General features: G+C 34.8%; 3 protein-coding genes, 1 long non-coding RNA gene and 1 other non-coding gene across 7 annotated transcripts; 1 reads left to right on the top strand and 4 right to left on the bottom strand.

The window, feature by feature from the left end:
• Positions 1–288: 288 nt before the first annotated feature.
• On the bottom strand, positions 289–3,588 carry LOC118032119 (uncharacterized). Of its 2 annotated transcripts, none has more exons than XM_035036733.2 (8): positions 3,228–3,588; positions 2,838–2,952; positions 2,238–2,717; positions 1,977–2,126; positions 1,709–1,807; positions 1,538–1,585; positions 1,031–1,467; positions 289–951 (listed from the first exon to the last, which is right to left on the bottom strand). In XM_035036733.2, exons 2-8 carry the CDS (start codon positions 2,932–2,934, stop codon positions 328–330), a joined length of 1,935 nt encoding a protein of 644 aa, XP_034892624.1. In that variant the 5' UTR covers positions 2,935–2,952; positions 3,228–3,588; the 3' UTR covers positions 289–327. The 2 variants fall into 2 exon arrangements, with proteins under 2 accessions (XP_034892624.1, XP_073265391.1); XM_073409290.1 differs by having other exon boundaries at positions 2,838–2,936.
• A 489-nt stretch (positions 3,589–4,077) lies between these two features.
• Positions 4,078–6,941, bottom strand: LOC118032102 (uncharacterized). Of its 2 annotated transcripts, XR_004684613.2 has the most exons (5): positions 6,240–6,940; positions 5,926–6,066; positions 5,678–5,773; positions 5,264–5,563; positions 4,078–4,363 (listed from the first exon to the last, which is right to left on the bottom strand). It is a non-coding gene; the product is annotated as an uncharacterized lncRNA (long non-coding RNA). The 2 variants fall into 2 exon arrangements; XR_012169858.1 differs by having other exon boundaries at positions 5,264–6,066; positions 6,240–6,941.
• A 3,774-nt stretch (positions 6,942–10,715) lies between these two features.
• LOC118032097 (protein MKS1) lies at positions 10,716–11,348 on the top strand. Its single transcript, XM_035036697.2, has one exon. It carries the CDS (start codon positions 10,716–10,718, stop codon positions 11,346–11,348), a length of 633 nt encoding a protein of 210 aa, XP_034892588.1.
• Positions 11,349–18,770: 7,422 nt separating this feature from the next.
• On the bottom strand, positions 18,771–18,868 carry LOC118032637 (small nucleolar RNA Z152/R70/R12). The gene has a single exon (XR_004684682.1). It is a non-coding gene; the product is annotated as a small nucleolar RNA Z152/R70/R12 (small nucleolar RNA).
• A 922-nt stretch (positions 18,869–19,790) lies between these two features.
• LOC118032086 (uridylate kinase PUMPKIN, chloroplastic) lies at positions 19,791–24,065 on the bottom strand. Its single transcript, XM_035036686.2, has 7 exons — positions 23,725–24,065; positions 23,222–23,354; positions 23,076–23,129; positions 22,511–22,602; positions 21,291–21,517; positions 20,801–20,977; positions 19,791–20,225 (listed from the first exon to the last, which is right to left on the bottom strand). Exons 1-7 carry the CDS (start codon positions 23,931–23,933, stop codon positions 20,116–20,118), a joined length of 1,002 nt encoding a protein of 333 aa, XP_034892577.1. The 5' UTR covers positions 23,934–24,065; the 3' UTR covers positions 19,791–20,115.
• Between the last annotated feature and the right edge of the window lie 641 nt (positions 24,066–24,706).

Here is a 24,706-nt window from a genome sequence, read left to right as displayed (position 1 = left end):
TTGCATAATATCTATAAATCTAAGAAGATCCAGACACCAGGGAGAAATAGAATCAAATTTCACTCCCTAATCCCTATGGAAAACGTAGTGAAGTCCTTTTATTATAGTTTTAGATAATAATTTGATAAAAAAAACTTGACAACATCAACATACAACAGATTCTCCTCTCAATCCCAACAAGAGAGGATGAATAACATTCTCAAAATCTCTATTAGTAATTCATAAGCTACCTTGCTCTTTATATATATATATATATATATTATATATATATATATATATATATATATATATATATATATATATATTGACCAGAGGCTTGAGATGAATTCAAGACTGCTCAAAAGAACTCCACTTCTTGGGCTTGTCGAAAATGCCGGGTCCGTATGTTGAGAAGAAAATCTCAACAAGGAGAGGGAATTGTAGCAGAGCGAAAAGCGTGACAGGAAGACTAGCCAGCAATATAATCGGAAAGGAAATCCACGGGAAACGATCGCGAAGCATCATAAAAAGCGTAATGCCGAAGGTTATCATCATAGTTGCTATCGAAAAGAAAAGACAGGAAAGGCCGACAATCATTTTCGTAGGCAAGGAGTTGAGGAAATCTTCCTCTCTGTACCGTGATGTCAGGATTCCTAAGAACATCAACAACGAGGATGTAGACGCAAACAATGACATTGCATCGGACACCATGAAGACCATGAACGAATTCCTATGCAAGTATATAGGAATCCCTGAATACTGATCGTATCCACCTGGAACAGTAAAGATCGCTGCAAACATTATGGTGGAAATAAGAGCAGCCACAACCGTGCAAGACTCGGATGTGTCCTTCATCCATCTCTCCCCTTCTTCCACTAATCTCTTGTGCTGATCAGTGAATAAAGCTTGGGGTGTTTTATGGTTAATATTTTTCATCTCTCTGTACTTGGGTTGGACAATGCTCTCCACCTCCTGCAGTGCAGCAAACTCTTCTGAGAAATATGTGGAGTACATTCTGATGAAAATCATCAACTATAGGAAGTAAGATTACCTTGTACCATTGTAGCTCTCTTTGCATTTGTAATGCTGCACCCGAAACACGATCAAGCTGAGAGGAGGGTGCTAATAATGCAGCTTGGTGTAAAATGTTGTTGTAATTCTTGTCCCAAGAAGTTGCCATTGAGTTCTTCTTTGCTCCCATTTTGTATATAAGGCTGAATATCTTTTCTTGGCGTTGCAGGGTTGCATACAAGAATATGCCCCGGTTAAGATCATCCTCGCACCATATAACGTCAGGATAATGTCTAACAATCTCAACGATGAATTCAACAATTCCATGCTTAACAGCATTGAATACAGCCTTGTACACACCAATTTCTTTGAATTCTGATCTATGCAGAGTTGATATTTGTTCGCATAGGCAACACAGAACTGCTAGTGCTTGGCCATGTATCAACTTCAGGTTATACATTTTCTTGATAGCTGGAACTGCAAGTATAACTTGGTTCAGGTTATTTTCGCATATAATTGGGTTATCTATTATTCAGAATTTACTTACCAAAAATCTTCAATCCCTTCCAAGCCATTACCAACAACTGGTCAGATGCTGCGAAGTCCATATAACATATCAAAATGGAATTTCTGCTCTTATAAGGGAAAATAATGTAGTAACTATAAGAAACTGAAAACTTTTAAATCTCAGATTGACATCTCATGTTTTATGGTATACCTCGTTTAACAATGCTCCTTCGATCAGTTGGTCCCTTATTCGGCCTCTCAATGTCCCCTTGGCTGTGGGTAGAGGCAAGTGGATGAGGTACCCGGATACCTACAACAGGATAACGCCACATTGAAGGATGTGAAAAGAAGAGCCAAACTGTCTTTCATTAAACCATCAGGTTTTTGTTGGCCTAATGGTCATGTTCATCATGATTTTTGGTGACCATCCTCAATGGTATTATGTTTTATTTGTAAACTGAGTGATAACAGTTGCATACCGTTGTATATCCACTGTTGCCACCAAGCAAGTTGAGTTCCACTGGGAAAAGCAGAAGGTTTTTGAGCAAGCATATCAAGAGCTGTGTCTTTGTCACTATCTTGATCCAAAGCCAATCGTGGGTAATGTTGAAGCAGATCCAAGGCAATATCTGCATGGGCATTAAACAATGAACCAAGAAAAGTGAACAACGGCTAAACAAGATGGAGAAAACAAAAATATGATCAACCGATCTTATTTTTGGACTGAGCTCTTCTTATACCGTAGAGTTCGTCCATGATACATGTTGTGAGAAGCATAACCCCATTCTTATTGTTTGTAGCTGGACTGAGCTCTTCTTTTGGACTCACGCTGTACAGATAACGAACCATGCCTTTATGCCCATAGAGAGAAGCTACAACAACTGGGATCTGGCCATTCTGGTTTGGAAGTTTAAGTAAACCTCCATTCTTTGCTACCAAGTCCTCGGCAATCCTTGTGATCCCTCCAATGGCAGCATAATTAAGAGCGGTGGCATTATTTTTGTTTCGGATTTTCAAGTCATCCGGCTCTAACCGGTCCACCAGCTCCACAACAATCTCTCTGTGTCCAGCCAGAACCGCAACATGGAGGGCAGTATCCCCATCAGCTGAAAGGCTAGCAGTCAGTCCATCAGGTTGTTCTTCCAGGAACTTAATTGTAGCCTCTAGGTCGCCATTGTCAACAGCCCTGTATAGCGGCAGATACTGAATGTATGCCGTATCTTTAATCTCAGCCAAGTTATAGCATCAAATGCATTCTCATTAGATATAACATGAAACACATTGAATCATTTGTATTGAACACCAGACAAGATTTAAAGCTTGGAGGGTTAATTAATTACCATGGTCCCCGCTTGAGCTCTCCTTTGATACTGAAGGCGCCCGTGATTTGAATTTGCGGGGTGGCTTGCTTAAGGCCAAATCACTGTAAGGGTCCATACCTTTTGGAGAAATAGCCTATAAATATCATTGAAACTTACATCACATACTGTGACAGAATTTTGTTCACTGGGTAAACTAAGTGAGTTATATTGTGCTTGACTTTCTACTTCCAGAGAGAATTTTTCGACATGCTCCCCTGCCTCTACAGTGAATAGCAGCCATAACTTTGTGTGGGTGTGCACAAGCAGAAACTCTCAAAATTATGATACAAATCAATAAAATGGTGTGTTTTTATCTCTAATTACAAAAACAGTTTGACTAAGAACTTAATATGCAAGTTCAATACTTACAGGAAGTACACTGTACAACCACAGCTTGCACTCGAGAGGATAGGTTGCAGCAGACGAGGTGACCTCAAAATCTTAACAACTTCAAGGAAGTGAATCCAGTTAATTTATAAGAGAGAGTGAAGCATGAAACATGAAAGAATAGAGGAAATCTCCATTTCAAGTAAATGAAACTAGGAATATATATTCAAGGATCTGCTTTGGATTCTAACAAAGAAGTGATTCTGTGTCTTTTGAAAGAGCTGATTGAGAACATATTTAGGATCACAGTAATGTTTTCTTTCCACTGTGACCTGGATCTCATGTCCTCTTTAATGATTCTTGCAAGGGTTAAAGTTGAGAGAGTAGATTTACGATCCAATTGTTCAAACACTACTAAAAAATATAGTAATTAGCAACGGACCATTCCGTTGCAAATAAAACTAAAATCCGTTGCTAAAATAATTTAGCAACGGAATCAGCAACGGCAAATATCGGATGCAGATTTGTCGTTGCTGATTTTTTAGCAACGGATTTATCCGTTGCTGATTTCATAGCAACGGATAATCCGTTGCTGATTGACAAAATCAGCAACGGATTTTCCGTTGCTGATTGAATAATTATTTACAATCAGCAACGGATAATCCGTTGCTGATATTGTATCAGCAACGGATTTTCCGTTGCTGATTGAATTATTATTTACAATCAGCAACGGAAAATCCGTTGCTGACTATATTATTTTTATTAAATTAATTTTTTTTATTTATTAAAATGAATTTTAATTTGTTTAATTAATTATTTATGGATAGTTTAAAAGTTGTAGAATATAACCAACATAAATTAATATTAAAATAATTGTATCACTAATAAAAAATGGAATAAAAATAATATTCATATTATAAAAATTTAGTTAAACTTGCATTAATACAAATAAATTGAAATACAATAAAAAGAAACAACAAAAGATACAATAAAAAGAATCCATCTGCCGTTCCACGATACCGTTCTTCACGATCACTGCTGTGCCCATCTCTCCCCTCCTGCTTTCATCCCTAGCATCATCTTTATGGCCTTTTCTGTCCCTACCTCGGTCATCTCTCTCACTCCCACGACTCCCTAGACCTATCACTCCGGGAACTCCCAGTATAAGTAGCACAATCCTTCAATTGAGAGGGAAAAATTAGACACCATATACAGTATATACTCTTACAAACCACAAAATCTCATAAAAATAATTGCTAAATACCAAAGAAATGTTTAGTGTAAAAGGCACAATAATTGAAGGCATCAAGGTATAATCCCCTGCCACCCTAGTCCCCTGATTTCTACTAAACTATGTTTGTGGGAAAACATTGATTACAGAGAGCCAGTAAGCACATGGAAGTGAAAATAACAGCAGTAATTCTGTTATGGCAGAAACTTATCCCTTCAAATTCTTAGAGTAGAACCGTTTATTCAAAACACCTAAAACAGACCAAGGAGTCAGAAGTTACATGTTATGGAATCAAGAAGTCAATAGCTTCTTAGTAGGTTTGTTCAACATATCCAGTCCTACATAGAGATGTTAGCATCATGAACCTCAGAAGTTACATTTTGTCTCAATAGAATTCAAGGACAGTTTCATTGTTAAAATTCTACAAGGATCAACAAAATATCACACTATTAATAGATTAGAACTTTTTTCCTATTTCTCATTGTTGTTCTGTACTTTTACTAAGCAAAGCTGAAGTAAAAAAATCACTTTCTTGGAAATGCATTAGTGAGTACCGAAATATCAACAACAAGATAAAGAAGGAATGCAAAATTGTTTCCTTTGTTCTTCATACAGGTACATATATATCATTGAAGAAACATACATGGATAGAAGCTAAGCATAAAAATAAAAACAATATGAATTAATTAGTGGTTCTAAATTCTGATTTAATAAAAGTGTTTCAATTAGCATTTCTTGCTATGTCATTCAAATTTTGATTTTAATAAATCTATTCAGTAATTTTAAAAAAAATAACAATAAAATCCATAATTTATAATGAATTGAAAAAATAAGAAGATGGTGGCACCTTGTAACTCCTTGGGTGAACCATTCTCCAGAAGTTTCAAGGGTCTCATTGTTTGGTGCTTTCTGCTTTCATTGACCCAATGTTCATTGGCTACTGCTACTTCTAATAAGACTGGATCACTTACTATGCTTATATTCTTGTGCATCACGCTAAGCATCCTTAGGCTGGAGTATCTTTAATGCATTACTAAGTACATATCCTTTTCTCATGATAAGAAGACACCATGGGATCACCTCCTCTGTGCATTCTATCTATATCTCAGAGCCGTTCAATCAATGATCCCCAGCTCGAATTCATTTCCTTGACAAAAAATCAGTAGAAGCTAAGATCGAAAAAATCATGACATAACTCAACACCACCACTATATTGCCCTATGGACTAACGGATAACATGTCTTGCGAATCAACATTATACCTGTTTGTCTATGCATGACCGGCAATAGGAGGATTATATTAGGGAAGCAGGAACAAGCCTATAAGCAGGAACAAAAATTCTTTGTATATATACTGCCTGTAAGCAGGAACTGCCAGTTTATTAGAAATGGTTTCAAAGTGATGATCAATACGAAAATATGATCAATAAGAAATGGTTTCAAAGGAACAAGCCCATATGTCAATGCATTCCTGTAAACTTTGCAACAAAATATGAAAACCTGTATTTACCTGGCAATTTTGACAATGCTCATAAAGGGAATGGATATATATGGAGAAGGACATATTTGAGACTGGTTTTCTTGCTGTGTGGTAAGAATCACCCCAAGTTCATTTCTGTGCCATGAACGAGCAACCATCAGAGGAGTCCACCTTGAACCAAACAAAAGAAAACCAGAGGTAAGTCAACACAATGATATGGTTTATCTCACCAGAGTCCATACAATAATGGGGCAAATGGACATCCAACAGTACAGAACATTTGCTAAAATTTAACTGTAAGTTTAATTGCAACAGAGAAACAAATAATTCCTAAAATTAATTACCTCTCCATCTGGCAAGGAGAAGGCATGGTACCTCGACCCAGCTGGGCAAGGGACTGCTATTGAAGAATAAGAACTCTTCAGGTCTAAAAAAAAGATGGAATACCCGAAAAAGGCAAAGGCCGATCTACGGTAAACCATTCGCCCCGTTACTGCTTGACTGACTTTAGGCTCTTCTCTTTGCTTTGTTAGAATGCCCTCTTACTGCTCATGAAGGAGCTCATAACCTGACACTATTCAATCCAATTGCCTTTCTTACCTTTGCTTTAGCATTCCCAGAGGACGGATTGAAGGTGGCAGGGGAACGGAAACCAAGAAAGAAGAATTGTCAATTCAGGATTACTCTTCTGTGAAGCTAGCCGCACCTTCTATTGATGGCTCACCAAAAGAGAAAGAACAAGGTGAAAGCATAGCTTGATGAGATCCGGGATGAGGAAGCCGTTAATCGTCGAGAGAGTGGCTTCTTTCTCCTCCCCCTTCTGTCTCCCATGCCTGCCTAAGGTGAGGGCGGGCCGCCCTCTTTTCCAAGAGAAATGTTAGGGACAAAGGAAGATCAGATCGAGGAAGAGAGAGTGCTAAGTTAATTGTTTTTCTACTGTTATGGATGTTACTATCAGGGGACGAAGGGGATGAAGAAATTCACTGCAAGTTAATTAGCATTTTCTGGGTTTTTTTATTTATTGCTCTGTTTACGTTTCTGAAGGGGAGAGAGTATGTAAGTTTAGGATCACTAATTAACGGTTGAGATTGTAAAAGTAAAATTCCTTATCAACGGTCCATGTAATTTTAATTTTATATTAAAATTTAAATATTTATTTTTTCAATCAGCAACGGATAGTCCGTTGCAAATTTTATCTTGTCTTTAGCAACGGATTTTCCGTTGCTAAAATCTGTTACTAATATTAAAAAAATAATAAATATGTAATCCGTTGCAAATCCATTGCTGAATTTAGCAACGGAATTATCCGTTGCTAAAATCAGATGCTAATAGTCCCTTTTTTTAGTAGTGAAAGAAGATCAGTGTGCTTGCAGTCCAAGCAAGCCAAAGATTAGGGTAGAAGACTCAGCTTCTAATACCTTTAGGAACAGCAAAAAAAAAGGCATGGGATCATTGTTATTAATATTTTCTTGCTAAAATATCTTCTTTTTGTACATTTTGTTGGGTATAAACATTGAAGAAAGATGGAAGTGATGGCTGGAAATCAAAAAAGATAGTTCCTGGTAAAGAAGAATAACTAAAACAGAAGTTTGCTCTTGCCGACAATCGCAATCATCCTAATGATTTGTGAGCACAGCGTTTCTTTCTTCCCTTCTTTACTCCTTTTCTCTGTTCTTTTCCTATTACGGCACAGAACTTCGAAATTCTTGCTCTTTTCTTTATTTTAATTTCAGAGAATCGTTACGAGGATCGATTAATAATTTAACTGCTGAATTAAATTTCCATACGAAAAACTTAGTTAAGGTAAGTTCATTTCATAGATTGTACTTTTTATTATGGTAAATTTAGAATTGTACTATCTTGTAAGTGTGCTCAAATTTTTTCAAATATAAAAAAATATACAAAGCCAACACATGGCAATTATAAAAAAAAGCAAAAACAATTTGAGATTGGAGTTATTAACTTGATTAAGTTTAATAAGCTCGATTAATTTAAATAATATTAATAAAATATACAATAATGATAAATAAATTGACAAAAATAACTAACAATAAAAAAAGTAAAAAAAAAAAAAGAAGAAGGATTGGAGCTCATCTGGGTGTCGGTTGCAATATTGGAGTACACATGTCAAAAACAAAACCAAATGGAAGTATGGAGCTTAATTATTAAAAAACCCGATACTCAAGAGCAAAATTGAAAAAAAAAAAAAAAAAGAATTTGTTTCAACCCGTTAACCTTGAGACCATAGGTATAAGATTGAGGATAACCCAAGAGAAAAAAAAAAGTGAAAAAAAAAAAAGAAGATAAGAAGATCAATTCTCAATAAATCAAATATATAAAAATAAAAAAGAAAAAAAAACTCAATTTTAAAAAAGAACCTAAAGAATAGATCATATTCAAGCCATGGTAACTTTCAAAACTCGTGATCCTGATAATGAGTTATGGACTAACCCCATTAAATGAAATCAAATGATAAAGATAAAATCAAAGAAAAAAATCAATCAAAATAACAAAAAAAAATTAAAACAATAAAACACAAAATAATGACTAAATTAGATACAAAAATCAAATAAGAGTACACCTTTACATTTTTGTAAGAAGAAGAGAGAGAAAAGAGGGAGGAAAATAAGAAAACTGACCTAAGCCAAACCACTTCTTTGTTATTAACACACACAACAATGTTGGAAAGAAAATGAACACCACTTCTAACGCCATCTTGAAAGGCAGTGTTTGGGCATAGGGCAACACCGCACATGTTTTTTTAAAGAGTGTAGGTGTTGCCCACTTGTATACACTAATAAATTTTTTAAAAAAAATATCACAATTAATAAGAAAATCAAATTGTCTGCGACCTTACATTTGAATTACAGATAAACCAACTTAAAATGATGCAAGTGTCTTCCATTCATAACTTTTTTTCTTGCTTTTAAAGGTATATTTGTTTTTATATTATGCTTTAAAAAAAAAAGACTAAATTGATGTTGACCATCCCTTTAACATTTTTGGCCTTTAAGGATAGATAAGTCATTTAATTATATATTTAAAGGTTTAAAGATCAAATCACCAGTTGACTAGCCCTTTAATTTTTTTTTTAAGGGTTTAGAAGTTATTTCACTATGTTTTTTAAATTTGTGAAGATAAATTTATTCCAGGTTAATTAAATAATAATAAATTAGTCAAATAAAAAGATAAAAATACCTTTAAAGTAAACTTAAGAATTTTCTTTGTTAGATTGATAAAAAAAAAAAAAAAAAAAATTATACTATTCAAATGAGTAGTGCAATATGTCTATTGCTACGAGGACTTTACCATGGCAATCAATTTTCTTATTTCACATTTTGAAGAGCAATGCTATGTATAAGCCTATAAACCATGCCAAGGTTACAATGCTTTTTCGGCAATTTGTTTTTAGAAATTTAGTTAATTTTTATGATCTTCAAAAATTAATTTAATTTTACAGAAACTGAATAATTAAAGTAATATAAATTTTTATCTAATTTTGGTCTAGAAAAACAACATACCAATATCATTTTTTTTTTTGTTTCTTGAAGAAAATGAATATACAAATAGACTAATCACAAATCCAGCAAAGAATATTGGGTCTCTCACGTCCTGGTAACGAGAGACCTACATATAACAATTTTCTAAGAAGTCAACGATAAAGTTAATTTAATCATAAAAGCTCTAAATTAAATGAGTTTTCTATGATGTGAGTCAACCCCATGTTAGCATCAATATTAATTAATACTACCTTAAAAGACATAAAGCAATTGTTTTCCAACAAGGTTCTTTTAGTTCTGGAGCTTTAAGTAAATTATGTGTCTGTTAATTTATTTTTTAATTAAAAATATTTTAAAATAATATTTTTTATTTATTTTCCATATTGATATATCAAAATCATTAAAAAATAAATGAAAAACATCAATTTAATATTTTTTTTAGATGAAAAACACTTTAAAAAACTGAAGCTAATACAATATCAAACAAATTTTATATGTTTGCATATATAATCGGTGCATTAAATAATTTATAATAAACTTATTTGAATTTAAACTTAATAACCTGACTATCATGTTTATTTTTCTTATACTTGCTTAATCTAAAATTTCAACTCCCTCACACAAAAAAAAAATTAATCACACTTTCATTCTCCTAATAGAGACTTTTACCGAAAAAATCTTAGTTATAATAAGCTCAAATCAATTAGTTTTACTAAAATAATAATATTTTATTATTTTATTTGATTAACCCAAATATGTTTAGAATAAATTAAACAAATTACTAAATACTTAGTGAAGTCAAACAAGTTTAACCAGGTAAATGACTTGCTTAATTCAACTAGGAATTTGATATGAATTAGAGCATGAATCCTTAATTTTCTAAATATATTTGTCAAATTAGGTTAGGTTTGATAGCTATTTATGAAATTCTTTTTTATTTTTTCAAATATACAAATTATATTTCAAAATCCAGTTTGATCCTACGAGGTGAGTACCGCCTCCAAATAATAAATTTCTAAATTGAGAGAAGCCATCCATTTTGACTCAACCATCAGAAGTCAGAACATTCATTACCTTGCAAGTACTTATATAGTGCCCATGTTTTGAGTTTTGACTTCTATTGTCTTCGATCAAATTTGTCTTTCAATTTTTTTTCTGATCTAAAATTATTATCAATATCAGAGCTTGCTAAGTGGCCAATCGTTTTGTTTTTTGTTGTCCAGCCACCATAATAATTGCCCTGAACTTGGGGCATCCACACCACCTCTCACTTCATTTTTCTCTTCTTTTTTTCTCTCAATCCACCGTTGATCCTCCATCATGGACCCCTACCAGTATCCCACCACCGGCAAACCGCCACAACGGCCACCGCCACCATCTCCAAAAAAAGAAATTCAAATCCAAGGCCCTAGACCTTCAGCGCTAAGACTCCACCAGGGCTCTCACAAAATCAAGAAGCCACCCCTCCCTCCTCAAAGACAACCTGTCATCATCTATGCAGTCTCTCCAAAGATCATCCACGCAGAGGAATCCAACTTCATGGCCGTCGTCCAACGGTTAACAGGTCTCTCCTCCGCTGATTTCTCCCACGACGGGTCTGTTTCTCCAGCTGCAAGACTTGCTGCCACTGAGAAAGCAAGTCCAAGAGAATTAACTAGACCAATTACCATTAATGATAGTAGTAGTGATGATCTCATGGAGATGATTGAAGAACTGGATTTTGATCAATTTCCAGGGATCTTGTCACCGGCACCAACGATGTTACCGCCGGTACCAACTGGGTTCTTCTCACCCGTGTCAACGGATGCAAATATTTCACAATCTTTCTGGAATGATAATTATAGTATGAGTCCATTATTTACGGCCAGCCCTTCAGGTTTCTTTTCAGGTTCTGGTATAGTTTCTCCTCTACATTCACCAGATATTTTTAGCAGCCTGTTCATGGATCTCTAGACAAGAAAAGGAAAGGATTGTGAAGATTTTAGGGTTTAGTTTTGGATTGGATTCTTGTTTTGACCAAGACCAAAAGGGGTGGTTGGATTCTTGCATTGACTTTTATTTAGAAGAAGATTCAAGATCAATAAGGTTTGGAAAAATTGTTGCAAGTTTTGTTAGTGGTTTAAGGCAAAATTTGGAGGTATTTATGTCTACCTACTTGTATATTTTACTCTCTTTTTTATTGGAATTTTGTTTCTTGGTTTTTCGTGGAGATGGTTGTTGTATATTTATTAATGGTATTTATAGCTTCGATGGCTGGTGGGTCAAGTAAAAAGACACTCTTGGCCCACACATCCTTGCTTAATTGCTCTTTTATGGTGGGTTGTTCATGCCTGAGGTGTTGCTTTGATCATCATGAATTCATGATTTCTCTTCAAAGAGAGTTTTCTACGGATTTAGTTTATGTTGATCGAAAGTAGTTTAATTGGTTGGAGAAAATATTGTCCATTGTTGTAATTGATTGATGTAAATGATTAGCCGGCACATGTATCATAGCCTTATTACCGATTTCTGTGTTTCAATGTGTTTTAAAAATAAATTTACTTTGAAGAAATATTAAATTAATTTTTTTATGATTTTAATGTAGTAATATTAATTATTTCAAAGTATTTTTAAGTAAAAATTACATTTGAAAAATATTTTATACAACAATATCAAACACACCAAAGAAAATATTTAAGATCATAGTGTATAGTACTTTTTAAAATAGTGCTTTTCAAAATAGCTTTTTGCTTGAAAATAAATTTAATCTTTTAGTTTTTTGTTTATTTTTTACTCATCACATTAAAATCTTTTAAAGAAAATAACACTAAAAAAACATCAATTTAATGTTTTTTAAACAAAAAATACTTTTGAAAAAAACACCTAAAACACATAAGTAAAAATTGTGTCAAGTACTCTCTAAATCTAGCTTAGTGTGATTAGTGTCAGAAAATAATACAAATTATATTTTAGAATTTTATCTAAAACTTTATATTACTTTTTAACAATTAGCCAATCTAAGCCCAGTTTTTTTATATAAAAAAAAAATAGAAAGGATCAACCCTATCAAATCCAAAAAACCCAATGTATCTCATATTATAATTCGGTTTAACTTTAAAAAATTAGTTGGTTTTTTTATTGAAAAAACTTGAAATAATCCACTAGACAGTGATCCATGCTTTGGCTAAATCATGGATAAGATTGGGTTTAACTTTCATTTAAGTAAGTGATGACTTGCAAGGGAAGCTACTATTTCTATAAAGAATTAGCCAGGAAAGTTGTCATCACCAACCATCAAGATTTACTTTGAAGAAATATTAAATTTATTTTTTAGAATTTATTTATTGAAGTTTTATAAATTCTAGAATCATTAAAAATTTATATGATTGTTAACTTTATAATTTTTAAAATTAATTAAAATAAATATAAATTAACTCGAATAAACATGTTAATATAAAAAAAAATAATGTAATGACAACCTTGATTATTAATCTTTATCTATACAATTAGAATACAGATGTATAGCTTAAGTTTAGGAGCAAGTTAATCTCCTCAAATCTGTATTTATACACCTATTGTTTCAACAGTAAAAAAAGAATAACACAATCAATTTTTTTGATTGAATTCTCTGTATAATTGATGTCTCATATAATCCACAAGTTAGATCCATTCCAATTAAACGCGCTAAATTTTTTACTGACCAGAAAAAAATCAGACGTCTCATCAAGGCACCACAAAATTCAGAATGTAGGCCTGAAATTGTTAAGAGTTTGTTTCAGTTTAGAGTTTGTTTCGTGTTGAACTAGTCTTTAGGTTTCCTGATTTCCTGCTTGAATAATTCCTATTGTTTAGGAATTCTGTTATTTCTGTTAGCTTTCCTTCTCTGTGTCAAGTTCTGTAAATGACTATATATTTAGTCTTAGAACATCTCAATAAAATTACAAAACTTATTTTCATTCTCTTATATTATTTCTCAGCAAACACCAAAACAATTCCAACATTGTGGTATCAGAGCTTGGTTGCTGGGTTTTAACATCAGAGATGTCAGCAGAAGGAAGTTTTGTGCAGCCTTCAATTCCTCGATTGGACGGACACTATGACCATTGGTGTATGCTCATGGAGAATTTTCTCCGTTTAAAGGAATACTGGAGCCTAATTGAAGATGGGATTCCAACAGTGATTGAAGGAGTCCAACCCACTCCAGCTCAGACGAAGGCAATTGAAGATGCAAAATTGAAAGATCTCAAGACAAAGAATTATCTTTTCCAGAGTATTGATCGCTCAATTTTAGAGACAATCTTGAACAAAGATTCTGCCAAGAGTATTTGGGATTCCTTGAAGACAAAATTTCAAGGAACAGAACGCGTGCAACGAGCTCATCGACAAGCACTTCAAAAGGAGTTTGAAATGCTAAACATGAAGAGAGGTGAGTCTGTAACCACTTATTTTGCTCGCACTATGGCAATTGTGAACAAAATGCGGTTAAATGGTGTGAAGAACTTGACTGATTTAACAGTTATCGAGAAAATTTTACGATTTATGACTCCCAAATTTGATTATGTAGTATGCTCTATTGAGGAATCAAAAGATCTTGATGTTATTTCTCTAGATGAATTACAAAGTAGTCTAGTGGTTCATGAACAGCGTATGAATGCCCATAATATAGAAGAGCATGCTTTGAAGGTTACAACAGGTGAATCCTCAGCCTGGCGAGGAAATGGTCAGGGTTTTCGAGGATCCAATAGAGGGAGAGGCAGAGGCAGAGGAATTGGAGGTGGACGACGTCATCTTGACAAATCCACTGTTGAGTGTTATTACTGCCACAGATTAGGACATTTTGCTTATGAATGTCCTAAAAAGGTGAACGAAGGGGAGACAAACTATGCAGAAGGAGGTGAAGAAATGTTGTTAATGGCCTATGTGAATGAGCAACCAGCTCACATGGAGGAATTATGGTTTCTTGACTCGGGTTGCAGCAACCATATGTGTGGGAAGAGGGAGTTATTTTCTGATTTTGATGATAGCTTCAGGGAGACAGTAAAGTTGGGAGATAATTCAACAATGCTTGTTACTGGAAAAGGAAATATCAGAATGTTTGTGAATGGTTTTGTGCAAATCATTACAAATATTTTCTTTGTGCCAGGTCTGAAAACCAGTCTATTGAGCATGGGACAACTAGTTGAGAAAGGTCTTGCTATTCTTATTCAACAAGAAAAATGCAAGATATATCATTCTGACAGAGGTTTGATTATGGAGATTACCATGTCTTCAAACAGAATGTTCAAACTATTTGCCCAGGTGCAGCTCAAGGACTCCAACGAGCAGGCATGCTTTAACACTTCATCAGAAGAAACTGCTATGCTTTGGCATAACAGGTATGGGCATCTTAGCTTCACTGGCTTGAATCTTCTTCATCAAAAGGAGATGGTGACAGGGCTGCCAAAGCTATGTACATCAACAAAGGTGTGCGGAGATTGCTTGATTGGCAAACAACATAGACATTTCTTTCCTGCAGAATCCTCATGGAGAGCTACTCAGGTTCTACAACTCATACACTCTGATATTTGTGGTCCCATTACACCCACTTCAAACTCCAACAAGAAATACATAATCACTTTTATTGATGATTATAGTCGTAAAGTCTGGGCTTATTTTCTTGCTGCTAAATCTGAAGCTTTTACTGCCTTCAAATTATTTAAGAATCATGTTGAAAAGGAGGCTGGTTCATGTATTCACAGCCTTCGCACTGATCGTGGAGGTGAATTCATGTCACAGGAATTTATGGAGTTTTGCAATGAGCATGGTATACGTCGTCAACTTACAGCTGCCTACTCTCCCCAGCAGAATGGGGTCTCGGAAAGGAAGAATCGAACCATCATGAACATGGTTCGAAGCATGCTATCAGCAAAGAACATGCCAAAAAGCTTTTGGCCGGAAGCTGTAAATTGGGCTGTGTATGTCCTAAACAGAAGTCCAACATCTGCAAATAAAAACATGACTCCAGAAGAGGCTTGGAGTGGCATTAAACCAGCAGTTCATCACTTTAGAGTCTTCGGTTGCATTGCACATGCTCATGTCCCAGACTGTAAAAGAAGCAAGCTAGATGATAAAAGTGTAAAGTGTGTCTTGCTTGGCATTAGTAAAGAATCAAAGGCTTATCGGCTATATGATCCCACTTCACAATCAATTGTAATCAGCAGAGATGTGGTATTTGATGAAACCAATAGTTGGGATTGGAGTGAGAGTCTAGCAGCTGTGGATTCGGTTGATTTAACATGGGAAGATACAGTCATGGATGAACATGCTGCCACAGCTGATGTTTGTGCAGACAGTGGACACACAAGGCAACATGATGATCAAGATGAAGGACAACATGATGGACAAGATGTTCAAACCATTTTGCAAGAAGAAAACACCACCGAAAGAGCATCTAGCAGTACCAGTGCTGCCAATGCTGCTGTCTCTCCAAACAACAGTGACATCATTTGCAGCAGACCAGAAAGGGAGCATGGAAGACCCTTGTGGATGAGGGATTATGTCAGTGGGGAAGACATATCTGAGGAAGAATCTTATATGGTCATGTTTGCTACTGCTAGTGATCCTGTGTTCTTTGAAGAAGCTGTGAAAGATGCAAGATGGAGAATGGCCATGGATGCAGAAATAGATGCAATTGAAAGAAATCATACTTGGGAGTTAACAAATCTACCCACAGGTGCAAAGAAGGTTGGGGTAAAGTGGATATACAAGACAAAGTTCAACAAAAATGGGGAGGTGGATAAACACAAAGCTCGATTAGTTGCCAAAGGCTACACTCAAGAGCATGGAATTGACTATACTGAAGTATTTGCACCCGTAGCACGTATGGATACAGTTCGTTTAGTCATCTCACTTGCAGCCCAGAAGCAGTGGACAATTTTTCAGCTTGATGTTAAATCAGCCTTCTTGCATGGACATCTTTCTGAGGAGTTTTTTGTTAAACAACCTCCAGGCTATGTGAAGAAAGGTGATGAACATAAAGTATACAAACTGAAAAAGGCATTGTATGGTTTGAAACAGGCTCCTCGAGCATGGTACAGTCGCATTGAGTCTTACTTTACGAAGGAAGGTTTCGAAAAGTGTCCACATGAGCATAGCTTGTTCATCAAGACAAACGAAGGAGGTAAAGTTTTAATTGTTTGCCTCTACGTAGATGATTTAATCTTTACTGGAAATGATGAACACATGATCACTGTCTTTAAAAAATCCATGATGCTTGAGTTTGATATGAGTGACATAGGAAGGATGAGGTATTTTCTGGGTATAGAAGTCTTGCAAGACCAGGAGGGTATTTTCATTCATCAAAGGAAGTATGCACATGAAGTGTTGCAGAGGTTCGGTATGGATAAGTGCAATCCTGTGCTCAATCCGATTGTACCTGGAGTCAAACTTGTGAGAGACACAACTGGAGAACAAGTAGACAGCAGTCACTACAAGCAAATTGTAGGGAGTTTAATGTATTTAACTACAACTCGACCTGACATTATGTTTGTAGTAAGCCTACTGTCTAGGTACATGGATCATCCTACAGGAATGCATTTTGACGCTGCCAAGAGAGTATTACGTTATGTGAAAGGAACTTGTAATTTTGGAATATTTTACAGCAAGAGAGGAGAAGACAAATTGATTGCCTACACCGATAGTGACTATGCCGGGGATTTGAATGACAGGAAAAGCACTTCAGGCTATGTCTTTATGCTCAGTTCAGGGGCAGTTTCTTGGTCATCTAAGAAGCAACCAATAGTTACTTTGTCTACCACTGAAGCTGAGTTCGTGGCTGCTGCTTCATGTGCTTGTCAAGTGGTATGGATGAGAAGAATTATGGCAAGTTTGAAACTACCTGAAGATGAGAGCACTACTGTTTTCTGCGACAACAGTTCAGCTATTGAACTATCAAAGAATCCTGTCTTACATGGCCGAAGTAAACATATTGACATTAGGTTTCATTTTCTACGTGAACTCACCAAAGATGGCACTGTCAAGATGTTTCACTGCAGCACACAAAACCAAATAGCAGACATAATGACCAAACCTTTAAAGTTGGAGATGTTCATAAAGTTCAGAAGTTTGATGGGGGTCTGCACATTCCCAGGGATAAACTAAGTGAATTGTTAGCACTTAGTTTAAAAGAGGATGTTAAGAGTTTGTTTCAGTTTAGAGTTTGTTTCGTGTTGAACTAGTCTTTAGGTTTCCTGATTTCCTGCTTGAATAATTCCTATTGTTTAGGAATTCTGTTATTTCTGTTAGCTTTCCTTCTCTGTGTCAAGTTCTGTAAATGACTATATATTTAGTCTTAGAACATCTTAATAAAATTACAAAACTTATTTTTATTCTCTTATATTATTTCTCAGCAAACACCAAAACAATTCCAACAGAAATGTGCCAGGTCACATTGTTTGATCCGAGGTGAGAAAATTAGAAAACCGAGTAAGCTACCCGATCAAAATAGGGCGAAGGGGTCGACATTTGAACCAAAGGAATGTAATTTAAGGGTTTAAGCCATGAGTATCTGGCTTCCCCAAGAAGCAAAAACCCGGTCGAGTCAAGACCCGATATGCAATACGAGAATTTTCTAAATCCCATATGGTTCACAAAAGATAATGATGACCCACGGTTCATGCCCATTAACCCAGTTGTCTTTGCAGAAAGAGTTAGATTTAAAAGTGAAATGTTAAAAGTGTTAAAAAATATTAAATGCAGAGATTTTAAGGATATTTGATAAAAAAAAAATTACGAATAGTAATGAAGAATATAAAATAAATTATTTTTTAAAAAAATATATATTTATTGTCCTGTAATGTAGCATATTCTAATTTCCCATTAAAAAGATTTTTATGTACTAGATATATCAAAAAACAAATTCTAGTATATTTCTAGTGATTTATTTTTATTAGATTTTTATAAATTTTGAATTAATTTTTTATATATATTAATTGAATTGAGATGGATATAATTTTTGGAACAACTATTATTTTCAACCATGATTGTATTCAAATTGTATTATTTTTCTAATATTTTTATGAAACTCTAGGAGAATTCTATAATACCCTAAATATTAAATATAAAATGACTAAACGACAGCCTGCTCACCATTCAACTTTACATGATTCATGTTCTCTTGACAGAATCCACCAATATAATGATACCAATAAATTGTACCGGCCAAACCATCTTGAACTTCTCTCTATCTTTTTTCTGTGCAAACATAAATATGGTTCTAGCACCCCAGTCATTACTGGTAATCCCCCAGAATTGGTAATTGGTGCAAAATTTCATATGATTAACCCCAATGAACAATCATTTGAAACATAATTAACACCATAAACACAATTAAACCTAAGATTATAAAATGGGATTAGAGAGGCTCCGTGGAAGGAGAAGTCGTTTATAAAAAAAGAGAGCTCACGGCAAGTACACTGCCCTTCAACACATTTGGTGCTTAACCTCATCATAGCAACCACATCCCTTGTGATACAAAAGGCATTGACTTGATAATGTCATTAAAATCCGCTAAGATAATTATGTTATTATCATTAGCCCAAATGACCAAAAAGGACTCTTTTTTTCTCTCAAAAAAACCTGAACTACTCCACAGGAGAGATAGAAAGAGGGGTCAAAGGAGAATGAGCAAACAAGAAAGGTGCTCAGACAGCCAAGATCAGAAACTCTAGCCCACAAACAATTTGCTTAATCGCTATGGGAGTCGCGTAGAGGGAGTGGAAGGGTTAGGTCAGGGCGGCGACGCAGTCTGTTGTTGTTTTTGGGACAATTGGTGGAGGAAAGGGGTTCTGGTGGTGGTGGTGGTGCTGGTTGAATCAGTTTCATAACTTGAGGAACTTTGATAGAGAGAAGGGAAATTGAAAGAAAAGGGGGAATCCTTTTGTGAGAGAGAGAAAGCGGGATGGAATTGCAAGGGAAGGAAGGAATCGGGAATTTTAAAGGGAGGGAAGATATATATACATATTTATTCTTTAAAGAAGATGTTAAATGTTGGTGGGCGTATAAAATTCAAATACAAATAATAAGTTTTTAAACTATAATTGGTAATCTTAATACGAACCAAACTAGAAATTTTTCCTTTAATTTTATAAAAAATATGATTACAAAAAATTTAAATAATACATTTGTGGTTTAAAATATAAATGAAAGAAAAAAAATAAGATTAAGTTCAATTAAAAAAAAAAAAAAGAATAGCGCAAAAACCAAGAATTTTCACCCTTGAAAATTCCTTCATCCCTCCATCTCTCATCCTAAACACGAGTAAAAGGGGTGAATTCACCCTAAGAAATGAACACGCAAGTAAAAGACTGATCGAATTATTTTCCTTTCTTTGTTTTTTTCCTCTAAAATTTCCTCTTTTCTTTTAAGGGTAGGAATAAGTTAGTTTCCAACTCTAATATATCAAAGTGAATAAGAATAAGTTGCTTGACCAACACTGCAACAAAATTTTCACCGTCAAAAATACAATGCAGTTCAAAAGAATCCAATATTTGACAAAATTATTTACAAAATTAACTTTAGTAAGTACCTCAGCTGGCAAATTTAGATGTTTTGGTTTCAACCCTGGCATGCTTTTATCTTCTAACTTCCAATGCAAGCTCCGAGATGCTTCCAACGAATAAGCTGTTTGCACAAGGAGCAAGTAGCCTCTAATCTAAAATCCTAAACTACAATAGTTGAAGCAGCAAACAAATGGAAGTAATCATCATGTCCTTGCTACTGTTGAATTGCATGTCCCTCCAATCAACGTGCCAACCCTTTCTCCCTTTATTGCTTTTGCAATGTTACCCGGTTTGGATAGATTGAAGACAACAACTGTGATGAAGAAGCTCAGTGCAATAAGTCCCTTTTAGATGCTTTAGGCTAAACATAGCAATGATACACGCCACTAGAATTTTTCAGGAAAAGGAGAGGGAGGTAGGGGGAGAGCTGGCATCAGTTAAACAAAAATTGGGAACCATTCTCTGATGGTACCAATTTAGCTTCCCTGAGTACAAGTGAGCCAGTGCACCTCTCTAAGGCAGCCACCTGACTCATTTCACCCATAAATGCTAAATGTTAAAATTCCACACAGATCATCATCCCAGATCACAAACCTTGGTAATGTGTCTATTAGACAATCCTAAGGATTTGAGTGCGTGGTAGAATATCTTGGATCAAGCATCTTGTAAATCGTTAAAACAAATCCCCAAAAAATTCAGGCCCAAGTTTCATACCCCTCAACAAATCCCTTTTCAGAGACCACCTCCAACAACTGCACAGGGCATGCAGGAAGGAAGGTTTACTTGTGCCTACAAATTAGTCAGATGCCTAACATGTCTTGGACATCTTTAAAATTTAGACAGATCTACCTACAGGCTACTATCTAGATGCAGATTATGTAGACATACCTGGAATATTATTTTCTTGGCACAAAGTAATGGCAGTCATGTCCATCACTGAAAGATCTTTTGAAGTCACCTCGTGGTAAGTTAGATCTTCAAGAAGACGAGCATTTGGATTACGCTTTGGATCATCATCATAAACTCCATCAACATTTGTAGCTTTCAACACAACCTGTGCATTAACTGGAAGAACAATAGAAAATATCAGGGCAGTGAAATCATTTTTGTGCTAAGATACAAAACGATTAGTTTGTCCTTGATTGGAGTATATATTGGAAAAGAAAAAAATTTGTATATAAACATAAAGAATAAAAATACTAATAACATTTCAAAGTTTGCGCTAAGACACAATTTTGTATATTGAGGGGTCAACTAACGTTCATTAAATAAGTTTTTTATTGAAAAAAAATAAAATTAGCAAGTTCAACAGGGGTTGCATATTAATTAAGAATGCCAATGTGCAAAGTAAAACTCTGATACAGAAAATTAAACTTACTTTCTGCACAACGTAGTGCAGCAGCAGTATCTGTGGTGAAAAATGGATTCCCAGTTCCAGCTGCAAAAATCACAACCCTTCCTTTTTCCAAATGCCTTACAGCCCTTCTACGGATATATGGTTCTGCAACCTCTGACATGCGAAATGCAGTTTGAACCCTTGTTGGAATGCCAATACTCTCCATTGTTGCTTGAAGAAATATAGCATTCATGACAGTTGCCAGCATCCTATCAAAAAAAAAAATAATAAGTAGAACACAAGTCATGCAGCAGGGACATAAAGCTCCGAGGAAAGCATTTAGATTTCTGATAAATAACCACTTAATATCTACTGACTAAAATATCCTCGTGCCTATACAGGCTAAAAGAGCTTTTGGATTTCAGATAACTAACCACTTACTGTCTTCTGAATAAAATATCCAGATAATATTCTTATGTGTATCAATAACATAATTATAATAACCATCTGTACATTTTAATTGTTAAAAAATAATTGAAGAAAGCATTTATACGCAGCATGTTGAACAGAAAAACAGAACTGAAATTTTTACTTATGAGCTATGCTCAAGGTTGTCAAGTTGTATAAGGTCTATAACTTCATAAAAATGAAGCCTGCATTGAAAAAAAAAAATGTGATCCAGAAAAGCTTTGCTCACACATAATGCTAGCTTATATTCTGTTTCACAAAAAAAATGTGATCCAGAAACTTCAAACTAAGGAACTTAATGTTAATCATATTGGATCCTAAAAAACCGATGCACTGGAAATAACTGAACTTTTATCATTGAAATCCCAGTTTCAAGCTCCTTTAAACCTAATGAACCAAGCTTTGTTGAAATCTTCTTCAACTGATTTTAGATTTGAGGATTAGGATAGCTAATGGGATCCAATTCCCATCCCTGGCAATAGTTTAGCGGCAGATATCCATGGTTATAAGTCATTTGTGATTGCCGCTCATTATTTTTTATCAAAAGTTAACAGAAGTTTCCAATAGCTTAACCCAGAATTTGAGATTATTGGAACTAAAATCCAAGGACCAAGTAGATGTAGAAAGCAAAAGGGCACTAAAATTTAGTTAGGCCTGCTTTCTTTTGATAACAAGTCAAAGATAAGATTGAGATCATTAAAACTTCTAATGGTTCCACCTTTTAGAATAAATTTCCAGATTGAAACCATTATAGAATGAGTGATCACTGGTATTAAATCAATTCAGGAGAGTACCCAATGTAATCAGCTGATGACCGGTCAAGACCACTGCATCCTGCCCATGAAGATCCACGGAAGATATTCCCCCCACCAACAACAATTGCAACCTGCAGCATTGACCATAAATTATTTAGATGAAACAATTGATGGCCAAAAAGCATCCATCTTGTGTTCATAATCTCTATCCTGTAACAACCCCAATTAATATTAAATTTATTCTTGTCAGACTTATTTACTTGACGAGATAGCATTCCTCCCACCTAGCATATTGTCCACATCACACAGACCTTTTTATCCAACACCAAAGCAGGTTACATGTTATAAGCTACACAAAAGCAAGGACCAGATATGAACTATGACACAAAAATTTCCACCAAAATGATCACTTAGCTTATGATTTGTACAAAAATCATCACACATGCCATAGAAATGCCACAGTGAGATCACTAAAGTTTATTTTACAAACATTAAAAATAAAAATAATATCAATCACAACCATTAACTGCAATAAATTCATGGAAAAATGAATTAAAAGCAAATATATACCAAGGAAAACTATAGAAAGGTGTTGATGGTTAACCTCGATGCCAAGGCGTGTCACAGTTGCAACCTCCCTTGCAATCGCCATTGTAACCTGCATAGTTACAAAAACTCATCTATCAGTGGTCATAAAGAAATGAAGCAAATAGAAACTTAAAGTTAACAAAAACATTCGCATTCCAAAACCTTGGGGTCAATATTCTGCATTTGGTCTCCTGCAAGTGCTTCTCCACTTACTTTAAGCAAAACCCTTTGCCATCTATAAGATTGCTCATTCATTGTCACCCCAAAGGGAGCCACTGATGACATTTGAGGCTGCCTGGTAACAAAAAGAAAATAATTTCTTAAAAAACACTAAGATTTAAACTGTCTACAAAATACCCAAATAAAGAAACTACATATAAATAGCAAAGCTAGAACAATGGTATTAAAGGCCACCGACAAGACTCTGCAATCCTGACTATATCATGTCGGCCCCACAATCATGCACTGGTCACAACACGCATCCAGGATTGCACAGTTGTGTCAATCGCAACCGCCCTCTAAAACCCATAAAAAGCCATACCAAAAACCCATTGCTTCACACAGGCATTTTAACAAACACCCAAAAGACATGAACACGAGCATAAACTTAAATTCCAGCAATCCATGAAATCAAAATATAAACAAAACCCATGTTAAGTTATTACCTTAGATTTATGGGGTCTGAAGTCGGACCCATTTCAGTAGAGCAATTAATCACCAACCGTCCATTTGAGCTTCGTTTACCCCTCATCAAGCGGTGGTGATTAAACTTCACTGGACTCAAAGAAGAAGAAGAAGAAGAAGAAGAAGAAGAAGAAGGGGAGATAAAACTTAGTGAGGTAAGGGATACAAATGAAGGAGCAGAGACGGCCATTGAAAACAGTAGTGGAAACTTAAAATAAGTGGCGGCAAAGCTGTCTGCTTCCGTTTATGGGGACTCTTGTGAGTTTCTCTATCTCCAGGAACAAGATAATTGCTTTGTTTTTTAGATTTTATTTATTTAGTTATTGGAAGAGATAATAATGGCATTTTGGAGAAAAAAATCTCGTGCGGAAAATAATAGCCAACTAGAAAACGACACCACAAAATATCATCCATATTTGTATTTTGTGCTAATTTTTCTTCCATAATTTTTAAAGGGATGAGTCGGATGACTACAGATCAGTCCTCACAATATATCCTTGTTAACATATTAGTATCTGATGTTAGAACACTCGCTAATTCTTCCCTGTACTTCCTTTAAGTTCATTTCCTTAAGATTCCTTCATATAATTAAATTATAAAGGTTTTCTATTTCAAGGATGTGATTAAGAAAGGTACGTATTGATATTTCTGTCTGGATAATTCATAAAATAAATTATATTTACTTGACTTCTTTTCTATTTTTATGATTAAATTCATTTATTGCATAAGTTAATTGATTGAATTGTGAGAAAGGTTATAAAACATTTAAAAATATATATATAAATTAAATGTGAATGATGTATTTAAATTTTAATTACAAAAATTAATCTCGATTTACAAAATCTTACCGATAAGCAGACCCCTTTCCAACTTTTTTTTTTTCTGAAAAAAAGAAAGAAGCTCGGTGCGTGTTTAATTTTGTTTAGAAAGTCCATGGATTTCTGATGGGCTCTTGATGGGTCT

This window comes from Populus alba, chromosome 5, assembly GCF_005239225.2.
Source record: "Populus alba chromosome 5, ASM523922v2, whole genome shotgun sequence".
In the NCBI taxonomy this organism is placed as follows: Eukaryota; Viridiplantae; Streptophyta; class Magnoliopsida; order Malpighiales; family Salicaceae; genus Populus; species Populus alba.
Note: the sequence above shows the minus strand (reverse complement) of the source record. Positions and strands in the feature narration are given on the sequence as shown.